At 50.9% G+C, this 21,381-nt stretch overlaps 1 protein-coding gene across 2 annotated transcripts in view; it reads right to left on the bottom strand.

The window, feature by feature from the left end:
* Positions 1 to 377: 377 nt before the first annotated feature.
* The window catches only part of Syne3 (spectrin repeat containing nuclear envelope family member 3), an 89,085-nt gene continuing 68,081 nt past the window's right edge, over positions 378 to 21,381 (bottom strand). For both annotated transcript variants that reach the window (XM_052185142.1, XM_052185143.1), the window contains 4 exons: positions 19,911 to 20,069; positions 15,909 to 16,058; positions 14,312 to 14,350; positions 378 to 7,010 (listed from right to left, as the gene is read on the bottom strand). In XM_052185142.1, the coding sequence (XP_052041102.1) occupies positions 6,804 to 7,010; positions 14,312 to 14,350; positions 15,909 to 16,058; positions 19,911 to 20,069 (555 nt within the window). In that variant the 3' untranslated portion in view covers positions 378 to 6,803. The remainder of the gene's footprint in view (positions 7,011 to 14,311; positions 14,351 to 15,908; positions 16,059 to 19,910; positions 20,070 to 21,381) is intronic.

The following is a 21,381-nucleotide window of genomic DNA, read 5'->3' as shown; positions in this document are numbered from 1 at the left end:
TACGACAATCAAAATAGAGAGCCATCCAAGTCACGTGCCCCCGGAACCAGCCCTTCCTTCCCTCAGATCCCAGAAAGGAGGTCCTAAACAGCCGCCAGGCCCCTGTCAGCCTGAGCGTGCCTCTTTCTATAACCTGCACAATTGCTTTGCTTTGAATAATGTGATCTTGCTACTTCTGCAGATCTGTGTGAGACTTATTTCCAGTTCTGTGATTAAGAGGCCGAGAGCCTTGAAATACACAGCTCAAAGCCCAATCACCAGTAATGAGCCTGTCTAAAAACAATGTCAACATAAGCCAGCCATAAGCCTGCCGCCCCTCCCCCCCCCCCTCGTGCCTTCCCCAGGTGACTTCAGAAAGAGGACTCGAAACCACAGTGTCTCATAGACCAAAATAGAGCTTTTTATTTCCAAACATAGAGCAGATACATTTAAAAAAAAAAAAACACGAAGCAATGATGAAAACACAAAACCGTCCTTCAGAATACTGCTGCCACCAAAGCGAACAAGAGGCAGGGAACGCCGCCGCACGACTTCACAACAGCACTGAGCTGGGACCCGAGGAGTCACGTGGCCCTTCCCACAGAGCTGAGAGACGCTGAGGCCTTCAGTCAGCTCTGGACTTGATATGAACCAAGATAACACGCACGCGTTCCAAGACAGTCATTTGGCTCCAAATCTGCCTGCCTTCCCAGAAAGCTGAACTTATCGAAAATTCATGTTTTATAATCACAGAGACTGTGACAAGGAGAGGTGGCCCCTCTGTACTGTTTACACAAGGGAAGACTTAAAACAATGAATTTGGTTGCTCTGGACACCAGAACACACATATGCAACACAAGGTACTTGAACAGGCACACATGCATGTACACATGCACACACACACACACACACACACACACACACACACACACACACACCTTCCATGTCCCCCTCTTTATTCCAGGAGCTCCAAGACCTTGCCCAGCACCTGAATCTTTGCTCTCCCGGAAGAATATGGATCGCACAGTGATCTCTCAAAGCAACTTCTGTCCTGCATCTGCCCCTGACGTTGGTGGCCTGTGTGTTTCAAGCCCCTGCCGCTGGCATTCTATCCTGGTGCTCCCAGCCCCCATTGGCAACGGAAGTCAAAGAGCTCGCTGCAGAGTAGACACCGGGGAGAAAGCCTGCAACCCCTGCACAGAAATGGCATCTTCCAACAGGCTAACCAGAGGCTGGGGCAACAGCGGCCTGTAAGGGAAAGCAAAGCCACCGGAGATAAAAGCAAGCTCGACATCGTGACAGAAAACCACCAGCTTGTGGCCAGTCACCCCAAACATGCCACTTACCCGCTGCCTGACTGGTTTCAGCCAGGTTTCTAGGCCTTGTCCGTGTTCTGGGTTCAGCACCTAAACACAGCTCTTGACTCTACCCGCCAGGAGCGCCGAGTTGGGCTGTATCTCAGGCCTTTCCCTACGAGTCTCCTTTGCTCTCTTTCCTCAGAAAAGAGTCTACACTGTCCTGTAGCTCTGTCCTGTATCCACACTGTGTCACCAGGAGTTCAGGAGGCCTGGCTGTTGAGCTAGCAATGACCATTCCAGAAAGGAAGCCTGGGATCTCTTGGGAAGCTGACTCCCTCTACCACTGCTGTCTCCTGTGTTCAGGGATATCTGGGTACCATCCTGTGAGCATCTATGCTGTTACCATGGGAAACAAAAGGCAGGCAGGTGCCTGGGGAACCCTGAGTCCTGTGGGCTGTCCTGTAAGGCTTGTGCTAGGAGGCTCCAGGCTCTGAAAACAACTCTCCCTCGCTCTTCTTTGGTAAATGGAAGGCCTTCCTCTCGTGCCTTGGGGCTGAGGGAGAAATGTCGGCTGATCTGAAGTCCTTTGGTTGCAACCCTGTACTGGTCAGGCTCCAGGGCTCTGTCTATTGGGTAATGGCAGGTCGCGGTGACCTGCCAGAAGGTCTGGAAAAGCTGTGACTCTTTCCCTTCCCAGGATTTGCTCCCTGAGGCTCCTCGTAGCTGAGTGGCTGAATGTTACCGTGAGCTGCCCAGAAGATTTGAACACAAAACAGAGTGGCAAGCTCAGCCCAGGCTCTGCAGGACAAGGGATGACTAGGTTGGGTGCTCTCTGAGCACAATGAAGGGCTCAGGGACTCCTGTCAGCTAGCAGGGGCTGGCAGGCAGCACAGGGACTTTGAAGGGCCCCTAGGTTCTAAGGGAGCATGAGACCCAGATGTGGGGCTCTGGGTGACCCTGGGATTCTTGATCCAATAGTGGCTGATAACCTGGGTACCAGCTTAATCTATTTTACCTTTCTTCCTAAGAAAAACTGGATTTTACTGGAATGTCCTAAAGTTAATGTGTGGGGTTGGCAGAAGACATAGACAAGAATTTAGTCTTATGTGGGAGATAGATTGTAAGAGCACGCAGGTACTTTCCCCATGAGCAAAGTAGCAGTAAACACATGAAGCACTTTGAGGACCAGGAAGTCCATTCAGGCTGGAGAGGGGGAGGGTGGTTCAATGGTCTGCCATGGGCACATGGGAAGAGGAGATGGCCCACATCCCTTCTCCATGCTGACCTGGCCAGAATCCAAGGCTAGGGCGACTGGAACAGAGGACCGGCCACTGTAGGCTGAGCTCCCTGAGAGGGGGAAGCTGGATGTGATTCCTCCTGGGCTGGATCTAAAAACTTAGATGGCCACACCCATAGACAGCTGTGGGCTCCTCCCAGGAAGGCCTCAGTGCTCAGTCACAGCCCAGCCCAAGGATCTACCTTGAGGTCTGTAGAGGCCCAGCCTGCGGGCTTCCTTCCCCTCTGCTGTGCCCAGGTCCTGATGGTTCTCTGCCCCTAACACTCTCCTGCCCTTGATCTGTCCTCCCCAGTGTTTCTCCTTGCCCCTCACAGCCACAGCCGCTCCCTCCCACCTATCTCCAGCTCCCCCCCTCTGACACCCCCTCCCCCATCTCTGCCATGACCTTGTAGCTCCAGGAAGCTTGGGCAGCACCTGCGGGAGTGCAGACAAGCCAACCCGAGGGCCAAGGCCCTAGTCTGAGCTCAGCAACTTATACAGAACAGACTCCTTCTAGTCTAGGAGATCCGGAGGGCGGGGCCTACACTTTGTTTACCCTAATGTTCCATATGTATCCCCCAAGATGGAGATTTAAGGGTTTATAACATGAGTTAGAATGAAGAGGGGCAGGGACATGTCCTCTGTCTGTCTATCGCTACCATCTATCTAGCCATCTGTCTAGCCATCTATTATCCAGCGTCTATCTTCCCCCTCTCTCTTCTCTCTCCCCCTCCCTCGTTCCTCCTCTCGTCTACCTGCCTCTTCCTATCTCCCTTCCTTGCTGTCTCCCTTCTTAAGCAGTGATAAACATAGGCAACCTAAAGTCCTGCCCTCTTACACATCGAGTGTGCGCTCATGGTCCTCAGACTCCGTGCTCTCTGCTCCTCCGTTCTCCTCTGCCCGTCTCCCATCTGATTACCCCAGCCCGATCAGCTGGAACAGACTCTCAAACCCTCTGTGGAGCCTGTTGATCTGGCCAGTGCTGGCTCTACCCTGTCCAAAGGAAGAAAGGTCCCCTCAGCCGCTCTTGCTGTCAGGCAGCCTAAGCATCCTCACAGGGTGGCCCACACCCTCGGCATCTGGTCTTCCAGCAGTAGCTCACTAAGGGCCTGTCAATCTCCTTGTCCAGGCTGCAGAAAGACCTGTTTCCTTCCTCTAAAGGGTGGGCAGCATGAGAACCAACGAAACGCTAGCTCCCCACGGACACCATCGTCCGTGTCTAGGGGCAGCCCCGCTGCCCTTTTGCCAGTACCTCCAGGGATTCATGGCTCTCCTGCAGCCAGGACCACTAACTCCACTTATTCTGTCCATGTTATAGACATGCTCTCTGCCCATAAACACACCATTCTGCTCTCAGAGAAAGGATGGGGCAGAAAAGGGCAGGAGGAAGCATACAGGATAGGGGACCAATGGCACTGATACTGTCAATGGAGTCCCACACATCCACTTTTACGGGCTGACCTATGATGGTTACATGTGAGCACTGTCTGCAGGACAAAGGAACAGAAACACATGTACTCACATATGAATGTATACACATACAGATGAAAACATACACATGTACATACAAACACACACACATGCATTCACACATGCACATACAGACACATGTATACACACATATGCACTCACATATGCATGCACACACAAACACACATGCATACACAAATGCACATACACATACATGAACATGCATACATGCATGCACATACACATGTATGCATATATATACACACATACAGTACATACATAAACACCTATACATATACATACTCACAAAGGCACACACATATGCATTCACACACATGCATGTATACACATATGCACATAGAAATACACATGTATATACACACATGCATGTACATACAAATGCATGCACTCACACATGCACATACAAACACACACACACACACACACACACACACACACTACACTACACAAAGAGACCCAATATGTCTCTCCAGGGACACCTTCCAACTCTCTTTGATAATGGACTAGGACACAACACATAGCAGGTGTCTGCCCCCATTTTAAGCAAAAGAAGCGACTTCTGAAAAGCACCCAGAAATGGCTAGCATGTCATGTTCCAGCTATATTCATATGAAAGTAATAAAAATATCAGTCCCTTCTGTTAAAAAAAAAGTTACACAACAATCGATCCACAGTGTCATTGTCGTTAAAAACACAGCCACGTTCCCACCCTGCCCCACCCCCACCCATGTACTGAAGTCTGACCCTCCCCAGTATTTACCAGGAGACACGCCCACGTTCATAGCAAACAGCTCCTCCCCCCAATGCCCTTTTCAGTTCCGGTTGTGGAACTCAGGACTCACACCTGTTAGGATGCTCCATCACTGAGCCCTGTTCTTTCTTCATGGGAAGGGAAATGTGGGGAGGTTTGCTATAATGAATCAGGTATCACCTGAAGACTGTGGGAACCAGTCCATTTCTGGCTTTATAGGTTCTTGCTGTGTGGCTATGGGTGAGTTACTTCCCCTCTCTGGGCCTCAGGGTTTTTACTTTTGAAATGGGAAAGTGGTTATGGAAGTATTGATGGCCCTTGCCACAGTTCTGACTGGTGGATCAGTGGTCTTTCTTGATGAGTGAGCATCGGGACTCGGCTACCTGGGCCTGAGATCAGGGCTCAGCTACCTGGGCCTAAGTGAGGTCAGGCAGGGTTCACCAGCCCCTGATCTCCCAGCAAAGTGGCCAGGTGCAGGGAAGGCCTTGAGACTTGGGTTACAGACCAAGTCAGGGTCACGGGCCCCAAGACTCCGCTTTCCTGTTTGCAACCTTTCCTGGGTACCACGCTAAGACGAAACTGCACCTGGTGCGGCCTGACGCCAGCTTGCTCGGGAGTTGGGCGTGTGCATTAGTGTGGTGACCTGGGGTTCGGTGCCTCTTAGGGCTTCAGTATTTGCTGTGTTTAAAGTGCCTCCCTGGGTCTGTGACACTGAAGATGACAATCTGATGATCAGGCCTTCGAGCACACACACTCCCGAGACAAATTTCATCTGTAAAAAGGGAGTGTTAAGTATTTTCTAAAGGTTAAAAAAAAAGTGCCAGTTTAGGCTGAACCTGATCCAGTTTTAAAGAACTTAAGAACCAGCCCAGAATTCCCTGGTTACGTTTCCAGCCTTGGGTGTAACTTGGAATTACCCAGATGCCTCCCACCTGCACCTGGAGCTCCCCTTGCCTGGTCCTGCCTGGGGTGAGACTGTGAGCCCTGGGCCCATGGGGGAAGGTGGGACCTGCCCAGCCTTGTAGACCCACCAGCCTGCACTGTCCCTTGTTGGAAGGGACGAGAGACTGAGTCAGATGGCCTGAGTGTCTCCTCTCTGCTTAGGGTAGACCCTGGATTCCTGGCCTCATGGGCAAGCATTTCCACTCTGTTCTCGGCTCATACCCTAGGCTGTAGACAGCTCAACAGCTGTGTACGATGGCACAGGCCTCCCACCGCAATGTGCTCCACCCTTGTGCATGAGAATAAAAAGCCAAAGTCATCTTTTTCTTTCTCCTGGAGAAAACGCGCAAATAAAACCCAGTCGCTTCCTGAAGACATGGGATCTCAGTCACAGTCACGGTCACTCCTCCCTGGTCTGTGTTATCAGTGGCTGCTGGGCAGGAGTCCAGCGCTGGGCGCCATCATTTTGTCGTGCTCGGTTGGGTCCCATCCTTATAGTTCTTCTGTTGCTCTCAGCATCCCCCTGGCACGTGTCCTGTCTCACTGCTCTGGCTAAGCCAGTGCCCGGCCATCACGGCTTCTCTTTAGCTCACAGCCAAGTCCCGGGACTCCAATTCTGTCCGACTCTGGTAACCACTCAATGGCTTCTTCAGTAACATCTGGATTTCTGGGTGACAGGTTGTCATCAAAGTAACTTGTGATTTTTCCTGTCCCCCAGGTATGACAGGAGTCTAAGGCACAAGTGCCACAAATCCCATTAGAGAAACACACTGGGGGTGGGGGTTAGAGGGAGGCTTCCCTAGGCACAAAGAGACAATGTATCTGAAGCTATCTACACTGAGCATGTACGGACAAGGCATATAAAAATTCTATACATATTCCCTAACCAGACACAGTACACATTTAGTATAAATAGACAGAAGCAGCATCGTAGAAAAAGGCAAGTTTGTTCTGGGAACAGACGCAGCATTTGGTCTAAGGCTGCTCTGGGTGTCTGATCGGCTACTGTGCCCCCCAAGCAGCCAGCTTCAGAGGGGCTGCGAAGGTCACCTGTGCGCCCAGTGGGCTAGGTGGGTGGGGGGCCGTTGTACCGAAGCATGAGCGCAAAGGAGCGGGCGAAGTTGTTGGCCAGGGCGCAGCTGCGCTCCTCCTCGCCGGCCGGCAGCAGGAACAGCAGCAGCAGAAAGAGCAGGAGCAAGAGCTGCAAGGGCAGCGCCACGCGGCATGCTTTCTGTAGGAGAGAGCAGGGACTCCGCCGCTTCTGCCGCCGACTCTGTGAACCAAGAAGAGACGGATGTGAGTGGCTAGGAGCCTGGGGGTGGGGAGGGGTGGGATTGGGGACAAGGGGCAGGAGGACGTCCTGGATCGACCACGTGACCGCAGCGCACTGTGAAGAGGAGTGTGATCTTGTGTCAATCTAGAGCCACAAACCTAAGCAGGTCTAAGAGGGAGTTCTAGATCCGGTTGAAGTGGGCGGACCCAGCCTAACAGTGGGTGGGGCCATCTCATGCTTTTCGAGCTGAATAAAAGGGAGAACATGATTAACCCCGTACCAGCATCCATCTCTCTCTGCCCCAGGGACTGTGGGCACAGTGTGATCAGCCACCATCCCCACGATGGATTGATTGTACCTTCAAACCTGTCTTTGGGTTGCTTTACCAGGACATTTGTCACAACAGTGAGACAACTAGGATGTGGAGCTGAGCTCTGCCAGCCACAAAGATCTCCGCAGTTTCCTGAGACCATTCAAGGATTTGGAAGAAGTATAACAACAGAAGAGCAGGGGCTGGAGAGATGGCTCAGCGGTTAAGAGCACTGACTTCCAAAGGCCCTGAGTTCAATTCCCAGCAACTACACGGTGGCTCACAACCTTCTGCGATGGGATTAGATGCCCTCTTCTGGTGTGTCTGAAGACAGCTGCAGTGTACTTACATATATAAAATAACAGAACAACAGATTCAGGCAGAAATGACAGAAATCCTTGCCTGCCACAGCCCTCAAATGACAGCTTGTCTTGGAAAGCAAAATATGCTCAGTGGAAACCACACTTCCGGCTTCAACTGTTAATCTCTCCTGGGTTAGGCAGGCCTGGGTGGTCCAATGCCCTCTGGAAATGCTAGGCAGTGGGACCAAGCAGCTCCTCATCAGGTACACGATCACACTGGTTGGTGAGTGGCTGCGTGCCGGCTGGCATGTGGACCCATGTTGGACTGCTGAGGCCCAGAGGCCCTTGTGGTTGTCTTTAGTCATGGTTTCTTATGAGATACACCATGTAGAGGGGTTTGTGTTGAAGGAAGTTGAGCCTGTGTGTGACCTCAGGCTGCTAACTTCCCATAGCCTTAGTTTCTTCCTCTGTAAAATGGGCAGAGGAGGGCAACCAGCCTTCCAGAGCAGTCGAAAGCATTCGGGAAGCCCATGAGGAGCTTGGCACGGGTAGAGCGTGTGCACACGTGGGAAGAGGAGCCCAGGTGTTCTGGGTGGACTACTGGGGTAGTGACCTGGACTACTGGAGCAGTGACCGTGTTCACAGACAGGGGGCGGTGTCCCTGTAGTCACCTCCTGGGTACTGAGGGATGGGCAGACAGCCAGAGCGGAGAATGGATGGGAGCCTCACTTCCGGTGGAGCCCGTCTCTCTTGGATGACTTGGAGTGAGGCACAGGGGACACTCGAGAGGGAGGCACTTGGAACTGGCATGAGCTAGGACTGCCAATTTCCTTGTTGGCCTCTTAAAAAGTATTTGTTAGGAGAGAGAGAGAGAGAGAGAGAGAGAGAGAGAGAGAGAGAGAGAGAGAGAGAGAGAGAGAGAGAACGCAGTTACAGGCTCCCTGGCTGGCGTGAGTTTCTGAGAAGTCAGGTGGGAGGGAGAGGGGCTTAGAGATGGAAGGGTTGGTATCAAAAGGAAGCAACCCATCTTGATAAACAAGTTCAAACACAGCTTTCAGGGTTCCGTGGGTGGTAGGAAGATGGCCTCAAGTGGGGTCAGTCAGGGTCAGGGATAGCATTGCGGAGCAAAGCCCAGCTATGTACTTAGCTGGGACCAGGGAAGACACAGGCTTGAGCTGATCGCTGAGCTGTGCACAGGTGACGCCCAGGCCGGTCAACCCAGCTCCAGATGGCCTTGCTGTCCGTGGGACGGAGGAAGAGAGGCTGTCCAGAGCGTTTACGGCCAGGCACGTGAGCGTCCACTGCGTCCACACGTGAGGTTTTTCTTTGTCTGTTTTTGTTTTTTAAACCTCAGTGCTATCCTCTACCACGAGAAGCCAGCCAATGGCTCCTGAGGTTTGATGCCACGCTATCCCACTCAACCCAGGTACCCATTTGAAGGCAATCATTCTCTTTCTACCAAGAAAGAGAGCGGTCACCATGGAAAAGCCAGAGTAAACTGAAAAGCGTCCACAGGGAGCCGGAACGATCCTGCTCAGTAGCTGAGAGTGCTCGTCCAGCAGGCACGCCGCCCTGGGTTTGGTGGCCCGCACTGGGGAAACTGGGGTGGTGTCCGCCTATCACCGGCTCTCAGGAGGTAGAGGCAGACTTAGAAACAGGGTTCATTCTCACAAATGTAATGGATCCAAGGCTAGCCTGGGCTATGGGAGATGCTGTGGGAAGAGAGGGAAGGATGGAGGGAGGGAGGGAGAGGAAGGGAAGGAGAGAAAGCTGCATGAGGAGAGGCTGTGCCTTCAGTGGGGAAGGGGGACAGGGCAGTGGCCTCACAGAGGGTGGGGCAGAATCCTCCATGTCTGCTTGAAGGGAGGGAGGAAAGCTATTTCTTGAGACTTTGAACCATGGGCAGGGACTCCCCCAAATAGACGTACCCTATAGTGTAGCCCAAAGAAAGCCAGAATGAAACTCCCAAGATTCCCAGGCAAAGGTGCCCTGAGTGGGCAGGAGGAAACAGTTGTGAGTGGACCGTGGGGGGGGGGGGGCAGGAAGGAGGCAGTGATCATGAGTATTCCCCAGGAGAGTTAGATAGGGACAAAACTCTAAATTCCAGCAAGGTGAAAGTGGGGTCAAATGAATCTTAAAACCTTGGAAATACAATCAGGTAAAGCCAGTGCCACTCCCAGGTGGGTCTGGATACCAAGATCCCTACTGTGCGGTGCCCAACATACCGAGAGCCCCACTGTGCGGGGTGTCCAGGAAGCACCTGTGCCTGGCCCCTGTGACCCTCCCTGGTTTGCCCTGGAGAACAGCAGCACCAGTCAGACCAGGCCTCAAGTGAAAAGGCCATCTTCAGGGAGGGCGGCACCACACTGCAGGCCGCAGAAAGGCCTGAGATGAGTCACAGCCCAAGGCCAGCCACCATCCAAAAAGGAACTACAATTTATGTGTCTGAGAGCTGCAGGCAAACATCTGCTGGCACCAAGCCGGCTAACGCGTTGGCAGTGCGAATTTAATAAATCTTAATTATTCTGTTTATGCAAACAAACAGGCTGGAGCTGCTGATGTAGCTGGAGCTCTCGATGACTGGAGGCCCAGGAAGAGCAAGGGAGTGTGGAGACCCAACTGCACACAAATCACCAGCCCAACAGCGGGCGTCTTTCTTCCCCGTGGACTGAAAAGAATGCGTAGAATGTTTTAAAGTTGGTGAGACTACTGCCTCTACAGAAGCCACTTCTGTTCTACCTGGCTGGCCTCTTTGTATGCATGTGTACAAGTATGTGTACATACATGTGTATGCATGTGAGTACAAGTATGCATTGCATAAGTGTGTGTGCATGTGTATGCATGTGTATGAATGCATACATGTGTACCTGTATGTACAAGTATGCATGTACATAAGTGTGTGTATGCATGTGTGTTATGTCTGTGTATGTGTGTGCATGCATGTGTGTATGTATGCACAAGTATGCATGTGCACAAGTATGTGTGCATGTGTGTGTATGTCTGTGTCTGTGTGTGCATGCATGTGTATATGAATGCACAAGTATTCATGTGAATAAGTGTGTGTGCACATGTGTACACTTGTGTACGGAGTCCTGTCACACTTCCATATACCTAACCAGGTAAACAACAACAGGCAGACTATGAATTTGGACCTTGAATGTCCTACAGACTCATGCGTTACAGGGCTGATGTCCTCACTAGCTACTTGGAGGAGTGGAATCCTCAATGCACAGGGCTGCACATGGCTCAGCTGTAAAAAACACTGTCTGCTCTTACAGAAGTCCTAGGTTCGATTCCCAGCACCCACATGGCAGCTTACAACTGTAACTCCAGTTCCAGGGAGTCAGATGCCCTCTTGTGGCCTCTATAGGCACTGCATGTGTGTGGTGCACAGACTTACTGCAGGTCAAGCACGGGTCATGGGGGGGGGGGGTGAGCTCTTTAAAAGGACTGTGGGACAGACCCTGGCCTTCCTTCTCCTCTTCCTCTTTTTTTGTTCCATGGCCATGAGGTGGGTGGGTTTGTTCCACCTCCTGTTCCCACCTTTTTATGGTACTTCATGCAGGCCCAAAGCGACAGGGACAAGTGACCACGATGGGAAAGTCTATAAAATCCGTGAGCCAAATAACCCTTCCCTCTTGATAAGCTGATTTCTTCAAGCATTCTGTAACAGTAACTGAAAGCTGACTAACAGGAGATGTCTGTCACCACTCTTTCTGCTCTTGGAAGAAGCAGGGAGTGTGTCTACAGGCCTGTGAGGCCCTCATACACGCTCATATACACGACAATCAAGAACCACAATGTGCCAGTTGACAGGAAGGAAACTCTTCCTGGATCTAGTTCCCTGGACTCATTTCCTTCATGGGAAGATCATGGTTGAGTCATTTGCCACATGTCACACACACACACTGGTGACAATGTGTGGACTTGAATCCACAGCATAAAACACCAGTTCTCCAAGTGTGGTCCCTGAATGGGAAGTATGCGCAGCACACGGGAATGTCATTAACACAGATCCAGGGACTACCCAGGCCAGAGGATCAGGACCTCAGCGGGGTTGGGCTCTGCCGTCTGGGCTCACAAGCCACCCCATGGGTCTTTCTGAGTACCAAGCAGCCATGGGTGGCGTCCTTCTGCACAGGAGGCTGAAGCGTACTGGCTTAGACGGAAGCCTGCGCAGAAGCCAGCCTTGTATGTTTGAATCAGTGTGGACGTGCTCAAAGAACCTTCTGGTTTGTGTACACAACAGAGCAATGGCTATCATCTCCTGGATAGATGCCAAGAGAGCCAAGCCCCGGCTCCACATAGATAGATGTCCCTGCCACTGTGCACCCAGCCAGGTGCTAGGATGTATAGCTCACTCTTTGGCTGGTTGGTGGGATTTGAGCACCTTAAACTTCATTCTGCACAGAGTCAGAAATGATTCCATATCGGCAAAATAAATGAGTGACTGAAAGGAGAAGGAGTTGGTGGGCCATGACTGGACCAGGGGTCCAGATGTAGCTAAGGATCACTTAGAATCTTTCTGATAGGTACACATATCATGTGACAGCTAGGAATGCGGTCCAACACAAAGCTATAAACTTATTTAAAGTATTGTGAGGTTTTTTTTTTAATAAGGAGGAGGAGGAAGAAGAGGAGGAGAAAGAAAAGAAGGAAAAGAGGAAGAGAAGAAGAAAGAGGAAGAGGAGGAGGAAGAGGAGGAAGAGGAGGAGGAGGAGGAGGAGGAGGAAGAAGAAGAAGAAGAAGAAGAAGAAGAAGAAGAAGAAGAAGAAGAAGAAGAAGAAGAAGAAGCAGCAGCAGCAGCAGCAGCAGCAGCAGCAGCTGCTTTGTAACTTTGTAGAAGATAACATTATGTCTCAGTGTCAAAAGGTTGGATACCCCTGATCAGCTCTGGCCTAGCATGCATGGAGGTGAACCCAGCCATAGAGGGGCTTAAAGTGCAGCAACCGCAGGCAGACTGAACACTGGCCTTGGGACTTCCATCTTCCAGCAGGGGCCACCAGGCAAGGCCATAGGGGTCGCATGCCCTTTCCTGCCACCTCCGGGCTCCACAAAGTTCACATTATTCTAAACTCGGGAGAATCCTGGGTGAAACACATCTCCCTCGGCATGCTCTGGTTCACCAAAGCCTCCTTCAAATTAATTCACTGAGTAAATTAAGCCACTGGTGATATTTCCATTTCACACATCAGGAAACACTTAGGAAGACTCAAGGCGAGGTGATCTGTCCAAGGCCACAGCACTAGCTGAAAGCCTGAGGGCTCAGCCTTAGTCTCCTAAAACTGCCAGAGGCCAGGATCGAACCCAGGATGTCCACACCAGGGATGCTGACTCTGGGGTGGGGGTGGGGCAGGAGGGATCTGAAGTGACTCTGGATCCTTTGAACCAGATTGCGCTGGGGGCTCACGTCACTACAGTCAATGTTTGGCAAGAAAACAATGGTAACACTGGGCACAGCAAGGGACAGGATCGGAGAGACCCTCCAAGCCCTGGGGAGGCCTCCAAGGCACCCTGTGAAACAGTGAAGCATTAGGTGCTGAGGCTGAGGGCTGGTGTCAGTCGGCAGCCACATACATGGCTGGGGGACACATCCGCTTTTCGTGATGCGTTTCCCCTCTGGCTTTGAGCAGAGTTATGAAAGGCTATTCAGTGGCAGTGGCAGGGCGCACGGAGATGCCCAGCAAAGATGGTCCTGGCTAGAACTGCAAATGTCCCCCAGACTCGTGGTTTGGACGGCGTGGTCCCTAGGTGGCTGTCCCTGTAAGGGGAGGTTGCTATGGGAGTCGGGGCCTAGCTGGCTGGAGCTCATGCCAGGACTCAGGACTCAATTTCTCCCTCTCCCTCCTCACCCCTTCTCTCTCTTTCCCTCCCCCTTCCCCAGCCTCCCTGCCCCCCATTGCTAGTTGGTCAGGAGGTGAGTGGACAGTCAGCCCTCTGCCACAGACTCCCAAAGCAATGACCGACCTACTGCCCAAGCCCAGGAGTCTAAAGACCATGGCTGCATTCTCTGAAACCCTAAGACAAAGAAAAATCCCTTCTCCCATTTTTTTTTTTTCTGGCCACAGCACTGGAAAGGAAACTGAAAACATTGAGTACCAGTCCTGGCACACAGAGCCTAGGCTGTGTCCCACCCTGTGGGACACCCGGTGTCACCCTAGAGGTGCCACCTAGAGGGCAAGAGCTGGCACTGTTCTTGCTTTCGCCATGTCTAGCATGGGAAGAGCCAGTGTCTCATTGGGCAGCAGTGGGCACAGCCTGCCTGGCAGAGCCAAGGATTATGCCACCCATGGGTCCAAAGAGGCCACTCGATCTATTTGCCCAGGATGGTCCAGACTCCCGGGTCAATCCTGGTTTACACCTGCTGTCACAGGTGACATCAGAGCAGCATCCAGTCACTCTCCAGAGTGTCCCAGGGTCTGGATGACAAATCCAGGGTCCCCCCTCAGTCTCATGTCAAGGCTAAGTCATCTACACACACTTCAATTCCTCCCTGAGCCTGGGGCTTCCTGAGAACACAGACCTCAGGAGGGCTCAACTATTACAGCCCAAAGCTGATTCTCCATCCATGCTCTCCAGTGCTCATGGAACATTCTAGAAAACCCAGACACCCTGCACCAGAGTCACAGGCCTCCAGCCTTGCACACTCTCTGCCCTCTAGCTGTGTGGAACAGATAGCAGACACGTACCTTCTGGAATGCAGTCAGCTCCCCTGGAGAACTCTCCGTCTGTTATTTTAGGGAAGGGGGAAAGAAATGGGGTTAAAAAAAAAAAATCAGCTAGGCGCGTAAAACTTAAACCCCAGCACAACCAGTAACAGAATATTCATTTTGTCAGGGGAGTATTTCGTTCAAACTGCCGGTCATCTGGACAGCCTGCGCCAGCAGGGGATCCCATTTAATGAGCTTTTTAACACACCTCAGGTCCAGGTGGCACTGTCTGGATGGCCTTGGCCAGGGCTGGGGATTTGGTCTACATGGCCTGGGCTGAGCTGACACCTAGTGGCCAACCTGGCAATTGCAGCACCAAAAAAAGCCTGGCTTGCTGCAAGCTGTGGCTGAAAGTGGGGTCTAGGGGGGCATCCTACCTACTTCTTAGGTCTAGGACACTCAACTTCCTTTTTTCCGCCAACACTTGTAGAAGCTGATTTACATGTCACAATGTTAGCTATGGCATTCAGCAGGAAGAATATACTTCAATTACTCATTTTGGCAAAGCACAAAATGGATGTTGAATATGCTGTATACGGGGTAAGATTGGCTTAGTGGGATTATCTGGATGAATAATGTGTGTGTGTGTGTGTGTGTGTGTGTGTGTGTGCACTCATGTGTGTATGCATGTGTGTGTGTGTGCACTCATGTGTGTATGTGCGCGTGGCGCGTGTGTGTGTGTGTGTGTGTGTGTGTACACTGGACACTCACTGAATCACTGACATTGATTGGTACATCTATCTGCATCTATGTATCTATTCCAGTTAATGCATTATTATAATTACTTAGTGTGTATTCACAAAGTAATCTGTGTGGACATTTGTGGAGACAAGAGACCCGTGCTAAGTATCTTCAATTACTCTCCACTTTATTTTTTGATACAGTCTCTGAGTCTTCATGGCTCAGCCGTTGAAGGCTAGGCTCACAACCAAAAATATAGACACTTAACTTCTTTGTCCTGAATTCGTTACCAGTCCCGAGGGAAGGATAGCCCTCTCCTATATGGGGGAGTTAGGAGGCCACAGCATTTATCAAAAGGCTATCATTACCATAACCAGTGGTTTGCATAGGAGACCGGAGGTCCAGGAGCTAAAAGGGTTAGGCCAAGGTCAGAGGAAGAGAGGAGCTGAGCTCAGGACTCAGCGCCCTATGGCATCCCTAAGGCAACACCACACCCCAGGGAAGGGCTATGTGGCCCTTCTAGCATTGGAGTTAGGGGTAGGGCTCGTCTATTCCCTTTGGAGTCTGGGGTGCAGCTATTCCAGCAGAAGGTGGTTCTAGGACCAAATGGGAAATGACGTAAAACTGAAACATGGTGGGAGCAAGACATCTTTATGCACTAAGCAGGAGTCATAGGCTACAAGGACTGTGCCATTAGTCACAGCCCCAGCCTCACTGGAGGTAAGATGGATAAATAATATTACAAGAACCTGACAGCCGAGAGCACCCCTCTCTTCCTTTAAGCAGCCAGTGACCTGATATATGGACGCGCAGGAATTAACGTAAACGGACACACTGTCTCCCCAAGACATGGTTGCCTCCTGGGACCCCCAAACTCCCCTCCCCCAGCACCTACCAGCAGGTGGCCGGAGTCCTTGAGTTTGGATTTGTACAGCATCCACCGGTAGCGCAGATCTTCCAGCTCGTTGGAGGGCTCCCTCTCCGGCCTGAGACGAAGCAGGTTCTCAAAGAGGCGCTGGCCTTCCGGGATTCGAGCCTCCAGCTCCTGAGAGAGAAGGCGGCATCATGCCACAGCTGCCCAGTGGCTCAAGAACCCCACACCTGGCTGGTAAGGATGAGCCAATCAGGGGCCACCTGAGGCATGCTGGGAATGTGGGTGGGACCAATGATATGAGATTCGCATCCATGCAAGTTTTTTAAAAAGGGGTTTTAAGGATGGAGAGATGGCTCAGTGGTTATGGCTGCTCTGACAGAGACCAGAGTTCAATTCTCAGCACCCAAATGTTGGCTCATAACTATTTTTAAAAGAATCTGATGCCCTCTTTCTGGTCTCTAAAGGTACCAGACACACATGTGGCACACAAGGGCACAAACATACATGCAGATAAAACACTCAAATACATAAATATTCTTTTTAAAAATTGGTCCTAGGGCTGGAGAGATGACTCAGTGGTTAAGAGCACCAACTGCTCTTCCGAAGGTCCTGAATTCAAATTCCAGTAATCACACGGTGGCTCACAACCATCCATAATGAGATCTGATGCCCTCTTCTGGAGTGTCTGAAGACAGCTACAGTGTACTTAGATATAATAATAAAGAAATCTTTAAAACACAATTGGTCCTAGCCATGTTTATCTTATATGCACGAGCACTTGCCTGCTTGTATCTCTGCATATTGTAAGTGCGTCTGGTACCCACAGAGCTCAGAAGAGAACATCAGGTCCCTCAGAACCGGCATTACGGATGGTTCTGAGCCACCATGTAGATGCTGGTAAGGAAACCCAGGTCCTCTCCAAGAGCAGCAAATGTTCTCGGCTACCGAGCCATCTTTCCAGCCTTGCATCCAGAATGTTAGAGAATTCCCAACATGTGACCTGATGGTGAGGCTGTTATCTGACTTGTCAGTGTTCCAACACTGACAAGCTGGGATCGAGAGAGGTTCGTCACAGTGGTCATCATGATAAAGTGACCACCCAGGAGCCTGATACTTTGAGACTGGCAGAGTTGACGCTCAATCGGGTAGGCTCTTTCTGTACAAGTAGACCACAGCTTTCCCCCTTTCCTAGGGTCACACTTCCTCTTCCCAGGAGTCCTGAGAGATGCTGGCATGTGGGGTGGATGAGGGGTGAACAGGTTGGAGCCTAAGCCTCAATCCCAGCCTACCACAGTGTAGGATGGACCAGAAGTCATTTTTGATATGACTGGAGTAGAGGGTGGGGAGGTGGGTGGGTAGACTTCCTGGTGCTGTGCCGCCCCCTCGGTGGGATGAACAGAGCCCTGAGAACACAGGACAACATTTAAAGCCAGCAATGAACCAACGAACAGGGGCAGCTAGTAAGCACAAAACTGCGGAAGGGGGTGGGACGCAGCTCCACCGCAGAGCACTTGCCTAGCGTGTCAGAGGCCCCAGGCTCAATCCAAAGCACCACGGACCAAGTAAAAGCACCACAGAAGCCCTGGACAGGGGTGAGGCCTGAGAAAGGAGGCCCCTGTGCACACCTCCTTTTGCTCTTAGGATTTTTGCCAACCTAGGGGGAAATAACGCCATCTTTGAAGCTGAGATATGTTTCCACAGCCTCCCAAGGATAAGGTGACGAAAGCCAACGTCTGGGCTTGGCAGAGGCAGGGACTTACTCTCTTTGTAGATGTGATGCCCACAGACGTGTTCTCAGAGTAAAGGGACCCATAAGTGAGTCTGGGAACTGTGGCCTGGTTCCAGATCACCTTAGGGGTCCCTGAACATGGACTCGTGGTCCCAGAATCATAAATTCCCCATTTTTGGGCAATAGCAACAGAGTCATCTCTGGAGGAAGAGATTATCCTAAGTCCCAAGTTAGTCTTATGCATATTTTGTCCAGGACAAAAAAGTAGCCACCCGACAATGCGCAACACCAAGAATGAAAAGCAAAAATATATAACAGAAATACTCCTCGATGCCTGGAGAGAGCAGAATTATTAGGCAGTGCAATTACGGTAGATTACAGTCCAACGAACTGAAAGACAATCTTAAACATCTAATCAAGGAAATGATGGAAGCCAAAGACTGTAACCAACAGACCTCTGGAACCAAGTAGAACTTTAAAAACCAATCGTTACAACAACCAATGTTAAGATCCTGACAGAAATGCATAAGCGCAAATAAGACACAGCTAGAAATGGAAGATGAGTCAGAAAAAAATATTCAGAATTCAACATTCCGAGTCTGAGGTGAAAGAAAAACAAAAGAAACAGTGTTTGCCGGGTGCAGATTTCAATGACATTTGAGAAAATGTGGAAAAGATATCAAGGGAAGGTAATATTTTAAGAGATATTTGTCAGATATTTTTCCATAAAGACCTATACCACAAATGCAGTTCAGATGATTGCCGAGCAGGATAACTAAGAAGAAATGTGGACTCTAGCATCTGACTGAGACTTCACACACACAAAAAGGAGAGAAGATGGGGAATTGATAGGGAGGCCTTTCTTGTACAATGACATAGATTTGAATGTCGTGCTAATGACATTTTCATCAGGGGTCAAGGTCACATTAGTGATTCTGTTGCGTCATGGCTACCTGCAGATAGAGACTTGACTTGGGTGATGGCCCCACCAGAAAGGACGTCAGAGAGGAGCTGCTGCCACAGTCAGGTGAACAGCAGATGCAGAGGGGACAGAACCATCCAAGAAATAAACTTGAGAAGGGTTTGGTGACTTCTATGGGTTGAATGATTGTCCCGTTCCAAACTCATGTGGACAGTATTGGGAGTTGAGACCTTTGAGAGATGACCTGGTCTGGGGGTGGAATTAACAACCCTCAGGGGTGGGTGGGACTAATACTGTCTCAAAAAGGCCTTTAAAGATCCCCCACAGCCTCTTAGGACCTCCTCCATCTTTTAGCCCATTATTATGTTATAACAAGGAAACCTGGTACTTGGACTTACTGGCCTTTGGAAGGTGAAATTCTTGTGTGTCATAAATTACTCAGTCTGGAGTACTTTGTTATAGCATTATAGTATAGCATTATAGCAGAAACAAACCAGACAGTGACTAACCAGAAGGCACAGAGGAGAGAATTGGTGGACCGCATACAGCAAGTGTCCAATTCCCCACCCCCACCCCGCCAATACCTTTACCATCATGTGATGGCGTCTGTTTTCCCTTCCCCTGAACCCCAGACAGCCTGCTGACTTTCTTTGTACAAGACAGAAGAATCCATGTGAACTAGCATGTGGCATTAGCATTCTGGTCCCTAACTGAGGCACCCAAGGGCCTTGCCTCTTCCTGACAGTCTGCAGCCACTTGGAGCAGTCTGTGCTGTCCCACACAAGAATGAGACCTGGCGAGGTCCATGTCAAGTTCATCTCCACCAACTTCCAGTCCCCCACCAGAGCCACCTGGCTGCCTCTCATCTGCTAAAAGGCTGGGTTGCCTGGAAGATGAGTCTTGACCCCAGAACTGGCAGAAACAAGGCCGATATAAAATCACCTAGTGTCAAAATCACGAGTTAAATAACAGCTGTTGTTTTAAGCAAATCACCGTCAGGGTGGTTTATGACACCACGGCAGCTAACCAGAGTGAAGCAGTCGGTGGTGATATATTTTCATATAGAGAGATATAAGGTGGGATTGATGGATTTGTGTATGGATGCATGCATGCATGGACAGATGCAAGGAGAAGTTAGTTCTAAAATATTTGAACAAAAAAAGTTTAAAATAGTACTTAGACTCAGGATGGCTCCCAAACTACTATTAAGTCTGAACTCCTTCATTTGAGAAAGTCCTGGTGGCACCGGCACATTGAGGGTTATTCCCTGAGACAGACCTGCATCCTTGGCACGGGCACGTTAGGGGTTATTCCCTGAGACAGACCTGCATCCTTGGCATGGGCACGTTAGAGGTTATTCCCTGAGACAGACCTGCAGCTTAGCCTCTCTGGTCCCCAAGTCCTCGGCTGTGGCTGTCCCCATTGTGATGATTCTATGTAGCTCAGAGTCTTCTGCCTGCAGCCACTGTTCAAAGTCCCTCAGGAGCTGGGCATGATCTTCAGGAAGGTCGTGTTCCTCCAGTGGGTTTGCCTGCAGGAAAGCACGTGACCAGAGGTGAGAAAGGCTTGCTGACCATGTGTCCTGGGGATCCCACCACAGCAGAAGATGAGGACAGGAGACCCGGGGGCTATGGGAGAGGCCTGGAGGAATGAGGAGCAGTCTCTAGTCATTCACATTTAGGGGCTAAGAGCATCCTTCACCATCACCTCTGTATATCCCTCTCCAACATCTCTCCACCACCACCTCTCTGGGTTTCCCCCCCTCTACCACCTCTGAGTGTCCCCCTCCATCACCTCTGAGTGTTCCCCTTTATCACCTTTCTGTGTAACTCCCTCCGTCACCTCTCTAGAGTTCTAGAAGTCATCACCTTGTTGACCAAGATGCCTACCCAGTGGCCAGCATCCCTCCACCTTGGTAGAGTTGAGGACAGAGTGAAACGAAAGGCAGTCCTGCTAAGTCCTAACTCTTCCTTGGTGGGTCCTCCCTCTCGCCCCATGCGGCTCGAGAGCCCCGGGGTTCCAGTTCTTCGGGCTCCTGAAGGTTGAGTTGCCTCCCACCTCCTTCTCTTCCCCCTCCTCCCTGCTACGCCTGCAGCTGCGTCTCAGCTCCCTCTCAGTCTCTGTCTCGCTGTCCCCTCTGCCGAGGACACGCCTCTGGTGGTGTGAAGGAGAGCAGTCCCTATAAGCCTGGTTCCCAGGCAGGAGAACTATTTGGGAAGAATTACAGGCATAGCCGCATCAGAGAGAAACTGTATCAGTGGGGATGGACTTTGAGGTTTCGAAAGCCTATACCTTGCCCTGTTAGCTCTCTCTGGCTCGTGCTTGTGGAAATCAATATGGAAGCTCTCAGCTATTGCTCCGACCCCACGCCTGCTTGCTACTACCTGCTTTCTGCCATGACGGTCATGCACTCAAAGGCTCTGGAACCGTGAGCCCCAAATAAATCTGTTGTTTTGATACGTTACCTTCTTTGTGGTGTTTTGTCACAGTAATGGAAAGGCAAGGCAACACCTCCCCTTCCCTCCCTCTCCTGCTCAGACTTGAGGGTTCAGCTGCTATTTCATCAACACTAGAAGGGCTTCCTTACTCCAGACTTGCGTATTAACACCCAGCCCAGCACCAGCATATGCCGCACCTTTTAAAAACCTGCTCAACTTCTCTCAGCTGTGTTTCAGAGTCCAGCAGCACAGACCATCTGCCGGGGCTCGTCAGCCATGCAGAAGCAGGCTACTGGGTCAGGACCTGCGTCTCTGCTCTGTTTGCTATCTAAGGGCAGCAATCATTCTTTAACCTCTCCCAATATGAGCTGTTGTGTGTATGTGTGTGTGTGTGGGGGGGGGGTG

Source organism: Apodemus sylvaticus, chromosome 6 (genome assembly GCF_947179515.1).
Source record: "Apodemus sylvaticus chromosome 6, mApoSyl1.1, whole genome shotgun sequence".
NCBI classification, from domain to species: domain Eukaryota; kingdom Metazoa; phylum Chordata; class Mammalia; order Rodentia; family Muridae; genus Apodemus; species Apodemus sylvaticus.
Note: the sequence above shows the minus strand (reverse complement) of the source record. Positions and strands in the feature narration are given on the sequence as shown.